Below are 17,867 nucleotides of genomic sequence, written 5' to 3'. Positions count from 1 at the left end.
TATAATCCTTCGGACCCCTGAGGGTTGCGGGAGAGAAGGCATGTTAGGGCAGGGCAGTAACAAGCCCCCTTACAGGCAAGATGGCCTCCCCCACATTCACCCATTTGACTGCTCCCATCAGCAGAACTGTTGCAGGGACCACATAATCCCTGTTCTAAATTTATAAGAAGTCCATCTTTTCGTGTGGCAATACCCAGACTCTGGAACTTCCTGCCTATGGACATCAGGCAGCTGCCTTCACTGTACTCTGTGCTAGAAACATTCGTGAAGCCCACCCAGATATTTAGAAAACTGATGCATATTTCCATCTGTTTTTAGCTAGTTGTGAACTTGAGCTCTTGAAAGTATTACATTATCGCTGTTCTTACCGATAAATTTTATCGTTTTGTCTTTTTCGCAAACCGCTTCGAGGCTCATTTGATTTTTTGATTTTATACAGTCAAGTGGTATATCCATTTCATGAAATAATGAATCGAACAAGGGAATGTGTAGTAAAGTTAGTACTTTCTTAGCAGCTTTTCTTTGGTCAAGTGGAAAATGAGGCCTTGTGGGAAACCAGTAAGAATTATGGGAACCGTCCTGTTGCTTTAACCCGTGAGCCTGTTGGCTCCAAGGGCGTGAGAGGATGACTATGGGAAAGGAAATTTCGGGCTAAATTGAAGGTTTACACCTGCGTTCAAAGTTATGAACATACCCTCTGTAATGTTATCTATCCTTAATTACTTGGGAATGTACATCTGCCTAAGCTCCACCAGTCTCCATCGGAAGGGAGGAAACACCTTGATCTGGGTTCTGAAGGCTTAATTGGCTCAGCTGCCACAAGTTAGAATTATTAGCCCACAAGCTGGTCATTGGAGGATTCAAAAATAATCCAGGGTTCTGACTGTGTTTGGGGGTTTCTGATTCCACGTGCGAATTATGGATAAAAGATCTTGAGAATGGTTTGAAAGGCGCGCTCTGCAATTCGCAAAGAATCGCCCGGCTGCTGATGTCCACCAAAGCAGCCGTCTTTTCGTCCTTTTGTGCTTTTGCGTTGAAGATTTTCTGAGACCTTTGGATGCGGATTTCTGAAAGACTCTAACTATCCTATCTTTGCCTTAGAGTATAGAAGAGAGTATATAGTCAGCTATCATTTACAACGTTCTTATTTTTCTGTACTTGTAATTTACCAAAAGATGTGCCTGCTTTTTAGCATGTTCTTTACGTTTTAAAATAAATTTTTAAGAAAGAAACGTTCTCTTGTATTGTGTGTGCCTATCCGGGGGAATAGCTAATTCCAACGCCTAGACTTCTTGGTTACGCTCTACCAAAGGATTCCTGCCTGCAAGCTTGTGGAAGCAACTTGTAGTTTGGGGTTAGCCAGTAACAAAGGAGCACAGCTGACTCCCTTGAGCTGTGGCTTCTGGTAACCCTGGGTCGAGGGAGTGGTGGCAGCTCTACCAGTTCTATTTTGTCCTGTTTCTGAAAAGTAAATGGGTTTGCCAGCCTTGCTCAAGAAACCTGATCTGGCCGGAGAGCAAAGACAGGTGAGGGAGGGGCAAGTGGCTGGGCGCCCATTTACTACAGAACGAAACAAGGAAATCTGCCCAGAAAGTATAGGGTCTTTTCTGGACTTGGGAGGAGACAATCCTATGGCTTTCAGTCAACAAGGTTTTACTTAGGGTAGCCCCGCTGAAATTAACAGGCCCAAGAGATAAGTCATTACATTAACCTATCAGTAGAGGGAAATTCCCAGGTGTCAAAAAAGACTATTTATGTAGGCTACTACTGCAGCCCATGTCTTGTTAGCCCAAAAATGGAAAACAAACGAGGTCCCAACCAAAGAAGAATGGCAACTTAAACTGATGAAATATGCGCAACTTGCAGATTTAACATCTAGAATAAGAGAACAAGAAGAACATACATTTAGAGAAGACTGGAAAATGTTTACTGAATATATGGGTGAAAATTGTGTTCATTTAAAAATGCTGACAGCATTAAGATAAATTCAGCAGGGTAAATAAGTTTTGATGGATGTAACAATGGTTTCCTGAATGGTTTAGTTCATGTAAAATACGCAGGGCATATGGTATGCAAAATGAACCACGGAAAGAGAAGAAGGGATGTCACGGATTTAAGGTTGTTTAAAAGAATATTTTGAAATGTAAAATTTAATAAAAATTATATATAACTACCTCAACTGGTCTATAACCGTTGCATCTTTCTGGCATCTTCTGTTTTAATTCAGATAGGCCTCCCATCGCTTCCCAGTTCAACCAGATCTTTCCAGAGGGATACATCCACCTCCCCCCCCCCCGCCACACTCACCAGCGGCCATTAGGAAACTCATCCCATTCCTGAGTTTGGTAGATGTAACTCTTCGGCCTGGAGGCCCAGAAAATGGGTCGGACATCTTCAACTCGCCGTTTGGGGTGAGTACTGACCGCCCAGGGCAGGGAACGCCTTGCAGGGGAGGGAGAGAAAATTAAAACATAAATTTGCACCTATACTTGCGTGCTGCATCTTTTTAAACACTTCCTGGTAGCTTACACGTGTTTTGCTCCCCCTGAATTAAAAACTGAAGGGATGGCTCATTTTTATACCCAGCAAGTGAGTCAGTGTGGTTGTAGTGGTTGGATTGGGATTTGGTAGGCCAAGTTTCAAATCCCCACTTGAACCCAGAAGTTCATAGGGGGACCTTGGGCTGGTCACTGTCTCTCAGCCTAGTCTACCTCGCAAGATTGTTGTGGGGATTAAATGTGTGGGGGGAATATATATACAGTGGGATATATATACAGAAGTGAATAAATGAGGTTTACTTTTACAGCATGTAAGTAAGGAAGAATTAATTGCACCCTGATATATGACTGTTGCTGCTTTTTAAATCATTTTTATTAATTTCCCAATAAAAACAGCCAATCAACATATCCGCATCATAATCTGATTAAAAACAATAAACTAAAATAAAAAAACGGCCAAATTGTAGTCCAAATTGTAATTATTCATTTTTCCGGGCTCCCCATAGTCTGGACCTCTAAAGCATATCTCCAAATCTTCGTTCCTGCCTCTTCTCGTTGTTTTCATGTTTTCTGCCTTCTGATCTTAACACTTTAAAGTTCTCCATCTCTGGTGATGTATGGCTGTTTTGAGCATGCCTCATAACTGGGAGAAGCTAAGCTCTGGGGAGAACAGTGGCAAGCACAGAGACAGAAGAATTATCCTCCCATCCATGGAGATTGCCTGTTCTGTCTTTGTGTTGGGAGAGACTGAACGTTCCAGAGAATTACACCTTCCTAGCACAGGCTGACTGGAGGAGGCCAGTGGAGTCTGCTGGTCAAAGCAATCTCTCGCTGAGACAACTTGTATGCCTGGCCCCACTTGCAGGAGAGCTGTCCGTGGTCCTTAACCCAAACCTTAGTCTGCTCTCCAAGGTGCTGTTGCCTGTCCAACCAGGAATTTCTGGCCTACCCTTGCTTGGGCCACCAAGCAACTGGTGGTAGAGAATCACCCTCTGTTCCTCTTCTGCCAGTCTGCTGGCTAGAAGGCCAATTTTTAAAAAAGATATTTCTAGCCTTCACATCCATGAAGGCTGCAGAGGATGGAGTTTCCCTTACCCGGCAGCCAGCATGGAAACAATTCCCACAAGCTCGTAAAGAATGTGGCAAGATGGATTCCTTTGGGTTCAACGAGGGAAAAGAAGATAAACAGATTCTAGCAAGGATGGGCAATGTTTAAAGAATTCTGGACGGTCAGACGGGGGGGGGGGCTTAGATATAATCCTTTTGAAATTCTGTTGAGAGCATATGAATATTGTTCTTAAAGATCATAAATATATAAATAAAAAGGGTCCACCCACTAAATAGCTCAGTTGGGTAGATTGTGGTGCTGATAATGCTAAGGTTGCAAGTTTGATCCCCATATGGGACAGCTGAATATTTCTGCATTGCAGGGGTTTGGATGCGGCCCAATCACCTTCTAAATCCGGGCCGCAGATGCTCCGGGACTCAGCGTGTTTTTACATCAGTAGAATATGTGCTTTTATTTAAAATGCATCTCTGGGTTATTTGTGGGGCATAGGAATTTGTTCATTTCCCCTCCAGAAAATATAGTCTGGCCCCCCACAAGGTCTGAGGGACGGTAGACCGGCCCACGGCTGAAAAGGTTTGCTGACCCCTGGACTAGATGATGCTCAGGGTCTCTTCAAACTGTACAATTCTGATTCCACTTGATACCTTTCCTTATCACTTTGCTGGCTTCTTTCCTCACCCCCCCCTTTCCTCCCTCCCTCCCTCCCTCCCTCCCTCCCTCCCTCTCCTTCACTTTTTTATTTCCCGTTTGCACATACTCTATTTCGGATTGTGACAGCAATTGTTCGTTAAACCTCCGTCATAACTTGATGCATCTTTGCAAAACTGTGCAATTATTGACCGGAATCTTGTTTGTTTCCATTCCTGCACTTGCATTGTTTACAGCAACACAAAAAAAAGTTGGTTTTCCTTTTTTAAAAAAAAGATGTTGCAAGCTACCGTATTTTTTGCTCTATAAGACGCACCTTTTCCTTCCTAAAAAGTAAGGGGAAATGTGTGTTCGTCTTATGGAGCGAATGCAGGCTGCGCAGCTATCCCAGAAGCCAGAACAGCGAGAGGGATCACTGCGCAGTGCTCCCTCTCGCTGTTTTAGCTTCTGGCTTAGTCACGCTCTGTCCCTTCCACCACCTCCTGGAATAGCCCCCAAGAGCCGCGCTCCCTTTAAAGAGCCGCGTGGAGCGTGTGTGTGGCTCTTGGGGGCTTTTCCCAGAGGAGGGAGAAGGGCAACACGTCTCCCTCCTCGGGGAAAAGCCTGCAAGCGCTGCACACACGCTCTGTGGGGTTTTGCTGCTGAGCCATCTGAGTCAGTTTCAGATTCACAACTTTCATCAGTGGGTGTGGGGTTTTGCTGCTGTTTATCCTCAGTCTCTTCACACGCTCCACGCGGCTTGTGAAAGGGAGGTTTTCCCACCCAGCCACCCTTTAAGGTTCCCCTTCTGACCTCGCTATGGACCTCGGTTGGTCGCCTTTAAGGGGCCTGGTAGGAATTTTTTCCACTTGGCAAATTGGCACCGGCCATTGGGGTTTTCGCCTACCTCATAGCAAATCGTCACAACTCCTTTGGTTTTGGCGGTTAGGCATTGGTAGGGGTATTGTTATGTAGATGTGTTGGGGGGGAGGAACGCCATCACCTCCCCCAAATATTGAAGGGTAGTCTAGTAAAGGATTCTGGGGGCGTGGCCTCGTCCGAAGCCTATGGAGGCCAGGGCCTAAAGTGCGCCCCCGAGCGGTGACCCCGGGGGAGTCCCTAGTCGATGTGCATCAGCAGGGCTCCCCCTGCTGGTGTTAACCCTTCCGGGTCTTCAAGCAAGCAGGCCGAAGCCGGATAGTTGGATAGGACCAATGCCTAAGCCAATACCGCTCATCACCTGTAACCGATAAAGTTGCGGGCAATTTTTTTTTTTTTTTTTAATTATTTTTTTATTGAAATTTCTTATAACAGAATAGAAAATAGAAAAAAGAAAAAACAAAGAAAAAAGAAATAATATACAGAATATAACATACAGACAAAACCAAGCTTCTAAAACACATCGTTGTATCACCACTCATATCCCTTTTAGACTTCCTTCAGCGTTGCTGATCATCATTCGTTGCTGTCCTTTTGATACGCACTCCTTTTCTTTTTTGCCTATTGCCGATTGTTCTTCCCTACCTCCCAATCTCTGTTTGGCAATATTTAATATTTAATTACAGAGCCTCTTTGAATCCCGCCAGCGTTATTTTTACCCCATAGTTGCTTTCCAGATAACTCACGAATTTCTCCCAGTCTTTAATAAATTTTTGATCTTTAGTATGTCTAATTTTCCCTGTTAATCTATCCAGCTCAGCGTATTCTATCAATTTTGTTCTCCACTCCTCTACCGTCGGGGTCTCCTCCGACTTCCATTTCTGAGCTAGCACGATTCTAGCAGCTGTCACCGCATACTGGAGGAGTTTCTGATCTTTTCTCCTGACATCCTTCCCTATAATACCTAACAGGAATGTTTCCGGTTTTTTCACAAAGGTATACTTCAGCATCTTTTTCAGCTCGTTATATACCTCCTCCCAAAAGCTTCTAATCTTACCACATTCCCACCACTGGTGGAAGAAAGTCCCTTCTTTTGATTTACACTTCCAGCATTTGTTATCCACTTTATACATCTTTGCCAGTTTAGTAGGAGAGAGGTACCATCTATAAAACATTTTGATCATATTTTCCTTCAGTAACGTGCACGCCGTAAATTTTATGTTCTCTTTCCACAGCCTTTCCCATTCTTCTAATTTAATATTATACCCTAAATCCTTAGTCCATTTTTCCATCACCGGTTTCATCTCTACATCTTTCATATGCCACTCCAACAGTATTTTGTACATTTTTGATAAATTTCTATGTTCATTATTTATTATCTCCTTTTGAAAAATTGAATCTTTTCCTTCATAATTCCTTTCCTTCAACTCTTTTTTAAACATTTCGTTAATCTGGAAGTAGTTTAGCCAATCATACGTTAATGCCTTAATTTGTTCATAAGGTTTTATTTTCCACTTCCCTCCTTCTTTAAAGACCATTTCTCCATAATTTCCCCACTTCCCCCTCATATTAATTGTCTTAATACATTTCATTTCTAGCGGGGAGAGCCAATGTGGAATATTAGGCTCTAATATATTCTTGTATCTGTCCCAAACCTCTATTAAAGCACCTCTGAAAATGTGATTTGTAAATCCTTTGTGTACCTTCTTTTTATCACTCCAAAGGTAAGCGTGCCACCCGTATCTGTTATTAACTCCTTCAAGATCTAATAATTCCTTATTCTCCAATTTGACCCATTCTTTTATCCAACACAAACATGCTGCCTCGTAATAGATTCTCATGTCTGGTAGGGAGAGGCCACCTCTTTCTTTAATATCTGTCAAAAATTTAAATTTAATTCTAGGCTTCTTCCCTTCCCAAACATATCTTGTAATCACCCTTTGCCACTCCTTAAAAATTTTTATACCTTTTATTATGGGTATCGTTTGGAATAGGTATAGCAGTTTGGGGAGCACCATCCTCTTTATTGTTTCTATTCTACCCCAGAGTGATAATTTCAATCTGGCCCATGACTCTAGATCTCTTTTTACCCCTTTCCATACAGGGACATAATTATATTGATATAAATCAATATTCTTATCGGAGAGCCAGATTCCTAAGTACTTAATCTTCTTTACTATCTCAATCTCGGTTCTTTGCTGTAGAAGTTCCATCTTATCTCTATCCATATTTTTAACTATCATTTTTGTCTTTCTCTTATTCAATCTGAAACCTGCTAGCTTGCCAAATTGTTCCATTTCGTTTAAGATTTCCTGTATACTGTCTATGGGTTCCTCCACCGTCAGGACCACATCATCTGCATATGCCTTAATTTTATATTCATTTACCCCTAGAGTCACTCCTTTAATTTGTTTGTTTTGCCTAATTGCATTTAGAAGAACTTCCAGGACCACTATGAATAGTAGTGGCGAAAGTGGGCAACCCTGCCTTGTGCCTTTACCTATTTCCAGTTCCTCCGTGATGACATTATTTACTATCAGTCTTGCCTTCTGATCTGTATAAATTGCTTGGATACCGTTGAGAAATTCCTGGCCCATCTCCATAACCTCCAAATTTTTTATCATAAATTCCCAGATTACATTATCAAAAGCTTTTTCCGCGTCTACGAATATTAAGCTAGCTGGTTTATCATACCTTTCGGACAGAAATTCAATAACATTAACTATATTTCTTATATTATTTCTTATCTGTCTGCCCGGCAGAAATCCCTCTTGATCTCTGTGTATAATCTTTATTAATATCTTTTTTAATCTCTTAGCTAATATTCCCGCGAAGATCTTGTAGTCCGAGTTTAATAAAGATATAGGCCTATAGTTTTTAACTTGTGTAAGATCCGAATCTTGTTTCGGTATCACTGTAATGAAGGCCTCCCTCCATGTTCCTGGCATGTCCTTCTCCTTTAAGATGTTATTCATAACTTTAGTCAGTGGGTCTATCAATATGTCTTTCATTTCTTTATAATAACTGGCAGTAAACCCATCCGGCCCCGGTGCCTTCCCTCTTTTTAACTCTTTTATGGCTTCTTCTACCTCCTCTTTCGCTATTGGGGCATCCAACTGTTCTTTTTGGGCTAGTGAGATCTTCCTCACCACTTTTTCTTTCAAATATCTTTCTATTTTCTTCTTATTATTCCTCTCCTTATTCTTGTACAATTGCTTATAAAAGTCCACAAAAGCTCTCCTAATTTCCTTCGGTTCAGTTGTCACCTCCCCATTTACCTCTATTTTACTAATTGTATTTGTTTCCTTTCTTTTCTTAACCTGCCAGGCGAGCCACTTTCCTGATTTATTAGCATACTCAAAATTTTTTTGCCTTAATCTTTTGATGTTCCATTCGACCTCCTTATTTATCATCATCGCAAACTGGGTTTGCAGAATCTTTATTTCCTGCTTTGTCTTCTCATTATTGGGTTTCCTAGTCAATTTTTGTTCGCAATCCATGATCTGTCTGAGAATCTCTCTTGACCATTTCTCTTTATTATTTTTTTTCCTAGCATTCTGTTGGATCAAGAGGCCCCTTATCACTGCTTTACTTGTATCCTTGAATACCCCCCCCCCGAAAAAGCACTGACTGTAACTAAGAATTAGAGCCTGGACCTGCTTTCACCTCCTCTTCCCTCCCACTCCCCTTTCCTTTTGTGTCATGTCTCATAGGCCACACCCACACCCATATATTTAAAAGCATGTTGCTTGCTTCAAAGGATTCTGGGAACTGTAGTTCACCCCTCACAGTTCTCAGCACCCTTAAACAAAGTGCAGTTCCCAGGATCCTTTGGGGGAGGGAAATGGGATTTAAATCATGTCTGGTTTGGATGTGACCTTAGATTGCAAGGGTGGGACATTTGTAAACTGACGAGTGGCATGAAAATGCCTAGTAATTGCTCAGCTGAGAGGAGAATCCACATCCAAGAGCTACACAAACACATGCCTAATTAACAGGTTTAATTGCAATTAACTATCTTGCACACATCCAGGAAAGAAAGAAAAATAGGGCACATATTTTCAGCAGATAAGATGCAAGGCTGATAAGGTGCAATTGTTATTAAACGAGTAATTCCATATGTGATCCTTTCCTCAGGGGAAGTTGTTCAGCTGTTCGCTAGACAAACGTTATGAGCTGCAGTTGACGGACATGGCCAGTTTCAGTGGGTCTACTCTGAGTCAGACACAGTTGCAGACCACCTTACTTCTAATAAAAACATACATTGCAGAGCCACTTTGCCTCGTTTCCCCCACACGCAACAGCCAAGGAGTCCCCAAGACCAGGACCCCCATAGCAAGATGCCCTAGGCTGACTCAGCCCATCAGTCCCAGGACTGTCAACACTGGCTGGCAGCAGCTTTCCAGGGCTTCAGGCACGGAAGATTTCCAGCCCTACCAGGAGATGCCACTGGGGATCTGAAGCAAGATTTCCTCCACCACCGAACTAAGACTCTTCTCTTTCCATGGCTGCCACAAATCACACACTAAACATTTAGGGGTTCTGCAAGGGAACAAGGGTTAAGACATCACTTGCCTTTTCCAGGTGAGACTTTTTCAGGCTCCCACTCTGAGCAAAGGGAGTTGGAGCAGGAGGTCATTTACAATAAAGGATATTTCCAAGGAGGAGATCAGGGCTGGGCAAGCAGCGAGGCGGGGAGAAGGGACAACAGCCCAAACCTGCAAGACCCATCGCAACACTTGCCTGGTGGAGTGATCCTTCCATGCAATTGTCCACTGCAGCTGGACAGGCTTTTTGCTGCACTCCAGGTTATTTCCTGCGGCTGTCCACGTGCACACCCAGTGAGACTCTCTTTTTTTTTTTTTTTGCAAGTAAATTTTTATTCAAAATTTGTAAAGAAAAAAGTACAAACACATACAAAAATAAACATTTTAACATAACTTATTCATCCTATTTTCATGCTATACAAAAATAAAAACGTACAATCATACCAACAAATAATATAAACCTTGGGCTCTACTTAGCCCTTGACTTCCCTTCACCCTTTTGGTAAGTATCAAATAAATCCCAGGTAACGTAATTAGTTTATTAAAGTTTATAGTTATTAGCTGATAAAGTTTTTCTAATACCGCCAGTTCCTCCTATATCTCCGTTCCAATATATTTCCAAAATTTACACCAATTTTTTTGAAATTTCTGGTCATCTTGGTCTCGTATTCTGCTTGTTAATCTATCTAGCTCAGCATAATTAATCATTTTGACCTGCCAGTCACTTACATTAGGTATAGTTTCTATTTTCCAGTTTTGTGCCAGCATAATTCTTGCGGCTGTGGTGGCATAGAGAAATATTTTTTTATCTTCATTTTTTATTTCCTTACCCATAATTCCCAGCAAAAAGGCCTCAGGTCTTTTGGGGAAAGTATATTTAAAGACTTTTTTAAGTTCATTATAAATTGCTTCCCAAAAAACCTTCACCTTGTTGCATTGCCACCACATATGGTAAAGGTCTCCCTGCACTTCACCACATTTCCAGCATGTCTTATTTTCTGATCTATACATTTTAGCCAATTTTGCCGGCGTGAGGTACCATCTATAGAGCATTTTCCAAACATTTTCTCTCAAGCTCGTACAGGCCGTAAATTTAATATCTCTATTCCACAATTTCAACCACTTTTCAAATTCGATGTTATAGCCGAAGTCAGATGCCCATTTAATCATTGCCTCTTTGACTTCCTCGTCCTTTGTATGCCATTCCAGTAATATGTCGTATAATTTAGACAAAGTTTTGTTTTTACCTTCTATTATTTCTATATTGAATTTTGATTTCTTATCCTCAAAGCCCATTTTTCTTTTATCTTGCTTTAACATATCATTCACCTGATGATATTGTAGCCAACCGGTGAATTGATCCTTTATTTCCTCGTACGGTTTAAGTTTAGGCCCTTGTTCTGAATTTCTTACCAAATCTTCGTAAGTGGCTGTCTTCCCTTCCATGTTGATCTTTTTTATTGTTAAGACCTCTACCGGTGAGATCCACCATGGTGTTTTTCTTTCAAGAAGATTCTTATTTCTTTCCCAGACCTGATATATTGGGCCCCTGAAAATATGATTTAGGAAAGCCCGATGGACTTTCACCTTCTCATACCAGAGATATGCGTGCCACCCATAGCAATTATTAAAACCTTCTAAATCCAATAGATCTCTGTTCTCCAATTTTATCCAATCTTTTAGCCAAAGTAGGCACGCTGCTTCATAGTATAAACTCAAATCTGGGAGAGCAAAACCTCCTCTTTCCTTTTTATCAGTTAATATTTTCATTTTAATCCTTGGTCTTTTCCCCTGCCAGATGAATTTCATCAGGGTTCTCTGCCATTCTTTACATTGTTTTAAACCTTTAATAACTGGAAGAGTTTGAAATAAGAACAACATCCTCGGCAAAACATTCATTTTAACCACTGCTATCCTCCCTAAGAAGGAAAATTTCATCCTCCCCCATATTTCCAAATCTTTCTTTATTTTTTGCCATGTAACTTCATAATTATCTTTATATAGATTTATGTTTTTTACCGTGATCCACACTCCCAAATATTTGACTTTTTTCACCACCATGATTTCCACTTTTTGTTCTAGATCTTTCGTTTCTTCTTTAGTTAGATTTTTAACCAGCATTTTAGTTTTATTCTTATTTACCTTAAAACCTGCCACCTCTCCAAATTCCTCAATTTTTTGTAATGCTTCTTTTACACTATCTTGTGGGTCTTCCAAAGTCAAAACAATATCATCGGCAAAGGCTTTAATTTTAAATTCCCTCTTTCCTACTCTAATTCCTTTCACTTCTGTTGCCTCTCTCAGTCTCTTATTAAGTACTTCCAAAATTATAATGAATAATAAGGGGGATAGGGGGCAACCTTGTCTGGTCCCTTTGTAAATGTTAAAGTATTCTGTTGTATTATTATTTATCACCAGCTTTGCTTTCTGTTCTTTGTATATTGCTTCTACGCCTCTTCTAAATGTTTCGCCAATTCCCATCCTCTCCAAAACCTTCTTTAGGAAGTTCCATGATACATTGTCAAATGCCTTTTCGGCGTCTATGAAAACCAATGCGGCTTTTCTGTCTATTTTCATATCCAGGTATTCAATAATGTCAATCAGGTTCCTTACATTATCCCGTAGTTGTCTCCCTGGGAGAAATCCTGTCTGATCACCATGAATTTTATTAGTCAAGACCTTCTTTAATCTTTCCGCCATTATATCCGCAAATAGTTTATAATCATTATTTAATAATGAAATTGGCCTATAGTTCTTTACTTCCATAGTGTCGACCTCTTTCTTAGGAATCAATGTAACATAGGCTTCCTTCCAGGTGTTAGGTATCTTTCCATTTCTCAGTATATTATTCATAACCTCTCCCAGCACTGGTGATATTTGGTTAATTAATATTTTATAATATTTGGCCGGAAGGCCGTCCGGTCCCGGCGCCTTTCCAGCTTTCATCTTTTTGATAGCCTTTTTTATCTCTTCCTGTGTTATTATCTCATCCAGTGCTGCTCTTTCATCTTCTACAATTTGTTCCAGATGGAATTTTTGCAAAAATTGATCTATTTCTTGTTCTGTTTCCTCTCCTCTTTTATACAAATCCTTATAATATCTTTGGAATATTCTTTTTATTTCTTTTGGTTCTTCCATAATCACATCTCCTTCTTTTATTTTACTGATCATACTCAACTTCTTCCTTTCTCTCAGCTGCCACGCTAGATATTTCCCTATCTTATTTGCAAATTCAAAGTTCTTTTGGTTCATCCTCTTAATTTTCCACTCTATCTCTTGGTTAATTATTGTAGCAAATTTAGCTTGTAATATTTTTAAGTTCTGTTTTAAACTCTCTTCACTAGGGTTAACTGTTAATTTTTTCTCGTTTTCCATAATCTGTGTTAAAATCTGCTCTTTCTTTTTTTCTTTTTCTTTTCTTAGTTGGCTATTTTTCTGAATCAAAAAACCCCTCATAACCGCTTTTCCTGCATCCCACACCATGTCTATGGAAGTTTCTCCATTTAAATTCCACCTAAAGTATTCTTCAATTGTTTCTATAGCCTTATTTACTATCCTTTGATCATTAAACAAATATTCATTCATTCTCCATCTGGCTGTTTTAACCTCTCTGCCTTTTAACTCCATGGAAACCGCGCTATGATCAGATAAAGTTCGGGGCCAAATTTCAGACTTGGTTAGGTTCTGTACCAGTTCCCTTGAGACCCAAATACTGTCTATCCTCCCCCAGCTCTGATTCGGATTTGAAAAAAAAGTAAATTGTTTTGCAGTGGGGTTTTTAAGTCTCCAAGCATCCGTCAATCCCAAATTATTTACCATGTCAAAGAAAGATCGTGGTAATTTACCTTCTTTCCCATCTCGTCTTTTTGTTGATCTATCCATATTCGGCGTCACCACCCCATTAAAGTCTCCCATCAATATCATTTTCTGATCCGTCCATTCCATTAATATATTGTCTAATTCCAAAAAGAATGCTGATTTTTTCTCATTCGGGGCGTATATTCCAACCACAACTATTTTTTCTCCATGAAACACCATCTGCACCACAACTACTCTCCCATGCTCATCTTTGTACAGTAATTGCGGGTCATATTTTTCCTTTATATAAATTACTACCCCTCTTTTCTTAACCTTGTCTGAAGTCACAAAGTCCAATCCCAGCCTTTTATTGCTTAATACCCTCTTATGTTTTCCTATAACATGCGTTTCTTGAAGACAAATTAGGTCCCAATTCTTTTTCAGCAATACATGTGCAATCTGATTCCTCTTATTTTTATTGTTCAAACCGTTCACATTCCAGCTTATTGTTTTTAAAGCCATCTGTTTAAACTCTTCTGACTAATTTAACTAGATTAAATAGACACTACTGTTCCTTACTCTCCTCCTCCTGTTCTTCCCCTTCTCCTATTAAGCTCTCCTCTTTTTCTTCTTCTTCTTCACTCCCTTCACCCTCCTCGTCTCTCTGTCGTTCCTCCCTTTCCGCCTCCCCTTCAACTTTCCCCAGGTCCTTCTCATATCTCCTCGCAAATTTTTGGAGTTCAACACTAGAGCTTAATTTAAACCTTTTTTCCTTAAAGTAGAATGAAATGCCTTCCGGAAACTCCCATCTATACAGTATCCCGTTCTTCTTCAATTGGTTTGTTAGTTTTTTATATATCTCTCTCCTTCGAAGAAATCTCGAAGGAATTTCTCGAAAAATAATAATTGGGTTTCCTTCAATATATAACCTTTTTATGTGGTTCTGTTGTAGTATTTCATTTCTTATTTCCAAAGTGTTGAACATGACAATTATATCACCTGGCAGCTTTTTCTTTCTGGCTCTATCTGATTTTGGTCTTATTCGAAAAATGTTTACTAAATAACCATTTATCTCCTCCTCACTCTTATTTAACCAAGTTGCCAGCTCTTTTATCATTTTAAATCTAATGTTTTCGTTTGGGGTCTCTGGTACACCCCTCAGTTTCAGGTTGGTTTGATTTTGCCGCATTTGCATCATAGCCATATTGTCCAACACCCAGTGAGACTCTCAGGCTCGCTGACCTTGCTTGGATCAAGTGCACAGCCACTCTCCAAAATGGACTCCCGCCAAGAACAACAGCAGCCTCTGAGCCTCCGCTCTACAGCTATGCAAACAGACGCCGCTTGGGCTCTCAGTAACTGCACATACAAAGCCAACTAAGGTGTGCATTCAAAGGTGCCCTCCTGCTCCAACCAGAGCCCAGCCCAGACCTGCGGATGCCAGACCTGGCTTGCCAATCAGAGGCCGGCCCTGGCACTCCCTCCAATCTCTGCCCGCTGCTCCAATGGGCAGTGGAGATCCAGCCCTCTAGAGACACCCTTCTGTTTGTCAAGCATAAACGCTCCCTTTGGTTGTCTGGTCTGAATGCCCTGTTGTTTGTACAAGGGCCGTTGTGCAAAATGTTTTACGTTCCGAGAGCAGAGCCATATATTCCCTGCTGACCCCCTCAAAAGGAATCAAAATGAGGGACCCTCCTCCTTTTTACAGTAAAGACACTGCCACCGAAAAGGTACTTTTGTTATGCGTAAGAACCGCACAGTGTCTCCCTTCTCTTCATACTTAAGAGAAGAGGAAAGGAAAGTTCTCCTGCCAGCCTGACAAACCCATCCGTGGAGAACCTATACGGACTGTTTTAAGACCATGTAAAACGACATTTGCCTGGCACCTGCTTCGTATAATATAGGCAGGTGGTCAGAAAACAATTTTATTTTCTCAGGTTTTAATCAACACATTGTGGCTCTGGAACTGAAATTGCTAAACTATGTATCACTTTGTGCTGTATTCTTGGTTTTATTGAATTTGTATGTAGCCATTTTACGGCATTTTTAATAAAAAAGGGAGGGAGGGGAGGGAGGGAAGGAAGGAAGGAAGGAAGGAAGGAAGGAAGGAAGGAAGGAAGGAAGGAAGGAAGGAAGGAAACCATCACACAGCCACAAAACCGGAAAGGAACTTTGTGGCACCCAAAAGGCTAACTTGGGGTGGGGAACCTCAGGCTCCCAGAGAACAAATGTGGCCCCTGCACCTCTCTGCCTGGCCCTCAAACTCTCTGCAGACCACACCCATCACTGGCCTTCCTTGCTTCTCCACACACCGTTTTTTCCTTGACCTGACTGGAATGTTGTCTTTGAACCCCAATACAGTGGTACCTCTAGTTATGAACTTAATTTGTTCCAGAGGTCTGTTCTTAACCTGAAACTGTTCTTAACTAGAGGCGCTGCGCCACCGGCACATGATTTCCGTTCTCATCCTGAGGCAACGTTCTCAACTTGAGGTAACTCTTCCAGGTTGGCGGAGTTTGTAACCTGAAGCGTTTGTAACCTGAGGCGTTTGTAACTTGAGGTACAACTGTAATGCATTTTGCTCGTCTGGATGAGGGGGGGGGGTGGCGTGTGAGCATGCAAAAATCGGCCTACTTCAGCATCCTGTTCTCACAGCGGCCACCCAGAAGCCCCAATAGGAAGCCCACAAGCAGGACTTGAGTTCGAGAGCCCTCTCCCCTCCTGAAGTTTCCAGCAACTGGGATGCAGACGACTTACTGCCTCCAGCTGTGGAGGCAGAGCAAAGCGATTGTTGCTAGCAGCAAAGATACAATTTATATTGCCTCCCCCCCCCACACTTTTACCTCTGGCCCCAACCCACCACAGGCATGTGGCCCTGATGGGAATAACGGCCCCCTTGGGCTAACACATCCCTGGGCTGGCTTATTTGTTATGGCATAAGCAGGGCCTCGCAGAGCCAGGCAGAGGCCGGGGCCAGGTAAATAATGTGCCCCCCCCCCTTTGGATAACTGAAGTCTTATAAATAAGTATATAAATAATTTTCACAAAAGATATGCTGACAAATAATTTTATTTCAAGGCTTGAACCGTATCTGCATATAAAGGCAAAATGGAAAATATAGATATACCATAGTGCTTTTTAAAAATACACAGGGAAAAGGATTATTTTAAGTATTTACATTTAAAAATGCCTTCCTAGCTTTCTTTTCTGCGAATTCTTGAATTACGCAGGAAAAATCAAGCAACTTCGCCTTATTGTGGTTTATGTTTATCATTGCTAAACCATGTAGGCGTTCTTGAGCTATTGTTGCTTGAAAGAAAGACTTAATTCGTTTTAATATATTGAAACTCATCCCACTCCTCTGCCCACCGCCTTTGCGCCTCTGCCCCAGTGCATCCCCTGCGATTGTGAATATGCTGACCGAGGCCCCATTTGGAATCGGAGGCTCAGGCCAAGTGGCCCATGTGACCCCCCTCTGTCTGGGCCTGGGCATAAGCCTTCCAAAGGAGTTTACAGAGGGTGCCTCTGGACCGGCTGTGGCTGATGGGAGGTGTAGCCCAAGGCAGCAGATTAGCCTTCTCCAATCTCGAAAAACACAAGAGAAGCAAAGATTCAAGGTCTTTCCAGCAATGCCCTGGCTGGCTGAGCTAACTGGTACTTACTGCCAAGTACCTCCTCAACCCTCACACCTTCTTCCAAGCAACAAAAGCCATCTAAGGTGAACTGGGGCGGGGGGGGGGAATGTTTGCAAATTCTAACAAGTTGGTTCTGCAGAGGATTTAGCACAGGATGAAAATTTCCGTGTTGCTGGTTGCTAGGGCTTCTTTTTCCCACTCGCTCCACACAGCCCCATAGCTTAGGAACACAGCAACCTCCAAGTCAGAATGCTGGCATTCATTTTAGAAGCAGGTGGATCTTGGAAGGCCAGGAACATTTCCAAATCAATAAAGGTAAAGGGATCCCTGTCGTGGCCGACTCTGGGGTTGCGGCGCTCATCTCGCTTTACTGGCCGAGGGAGCCGGTGTGCAGCTTCCGGGTCATGTGGCCAGCATGGCTAAGCCGCTTCTGGTGAACCAGAGCAGCACACGGAAACGCTGTTTACCTTCCCGCCGGAGTGGTACCTATCTATCTACTTGCACTTTGACGTGCTTTTGAACTGCTAGGTTGGCAGGAGCAGGGACCGAACAACGGGAGCTCACCCCGTCGCGGGGATTCGAACTGCCAACCTTCTGATCGGCAAGCCCTAGGCTCTGTGGTTTAACTCACAGCGCCACCCACGCCCCCTTCTAAATCAATACCCAACAGTAAAAGCAGCCGAGCTGAGCCACGGCACATTTTATACTGGGTTTTCACTTGTCCTACCCAGGGATGTAGTCAGTGCCAGGGCTGGAGTCCTAAGGAGAGCCTGCAGGATCAGGAGAACGATTGCCCTCTAAGGGCAGTATCCTG

The 17,867-nt window shown here is 42.0% G+C and overlaps 1 protein-coding gene across 1 annotated transcript in view; it reads right to left on the bottom strand.

Annotated features, from left to right (window-relative positions):
* The window catches only part of LOC114602843 (methylenetetrahydrofolate reductase (NADPH)-like), a 22,383-nt gene extending 11,317 nt beyond the window's left edge, over positions 1-11,066 (bottom strand). Inside the window, exon 1 of the mRNA XM_077930937.1 lies at positions 11,034-11,066. Coding sequence (XP_077787063.1) covers positions 11,034-11,066 — 33 coding nt within the window. The remainder of the gene's footprint in view (positions 1-11,033) is intronic.
* Positions 11,067-17,867: the final 6,801 nt, after the last annotated feature.

This window comes from Podarcis muralis, chromosome 7 (genome assembly GCF_964188315.1).
Source record: "Podarcis muralis chromosome 7, rPodMur119.hap1.1, whole genome shotgun sequence".
In the NCBI taxonomy this organism is placed as follows: domain Eukaryota; kingdom Metazoa; phylum Chordata; class Lepidosauria; order Squamata; family Lacertidae; genus Podarcis; species Podarcis muralis.
This window is presented reverse-complemented; position numbering and strand designations above follow the sequence as displayed.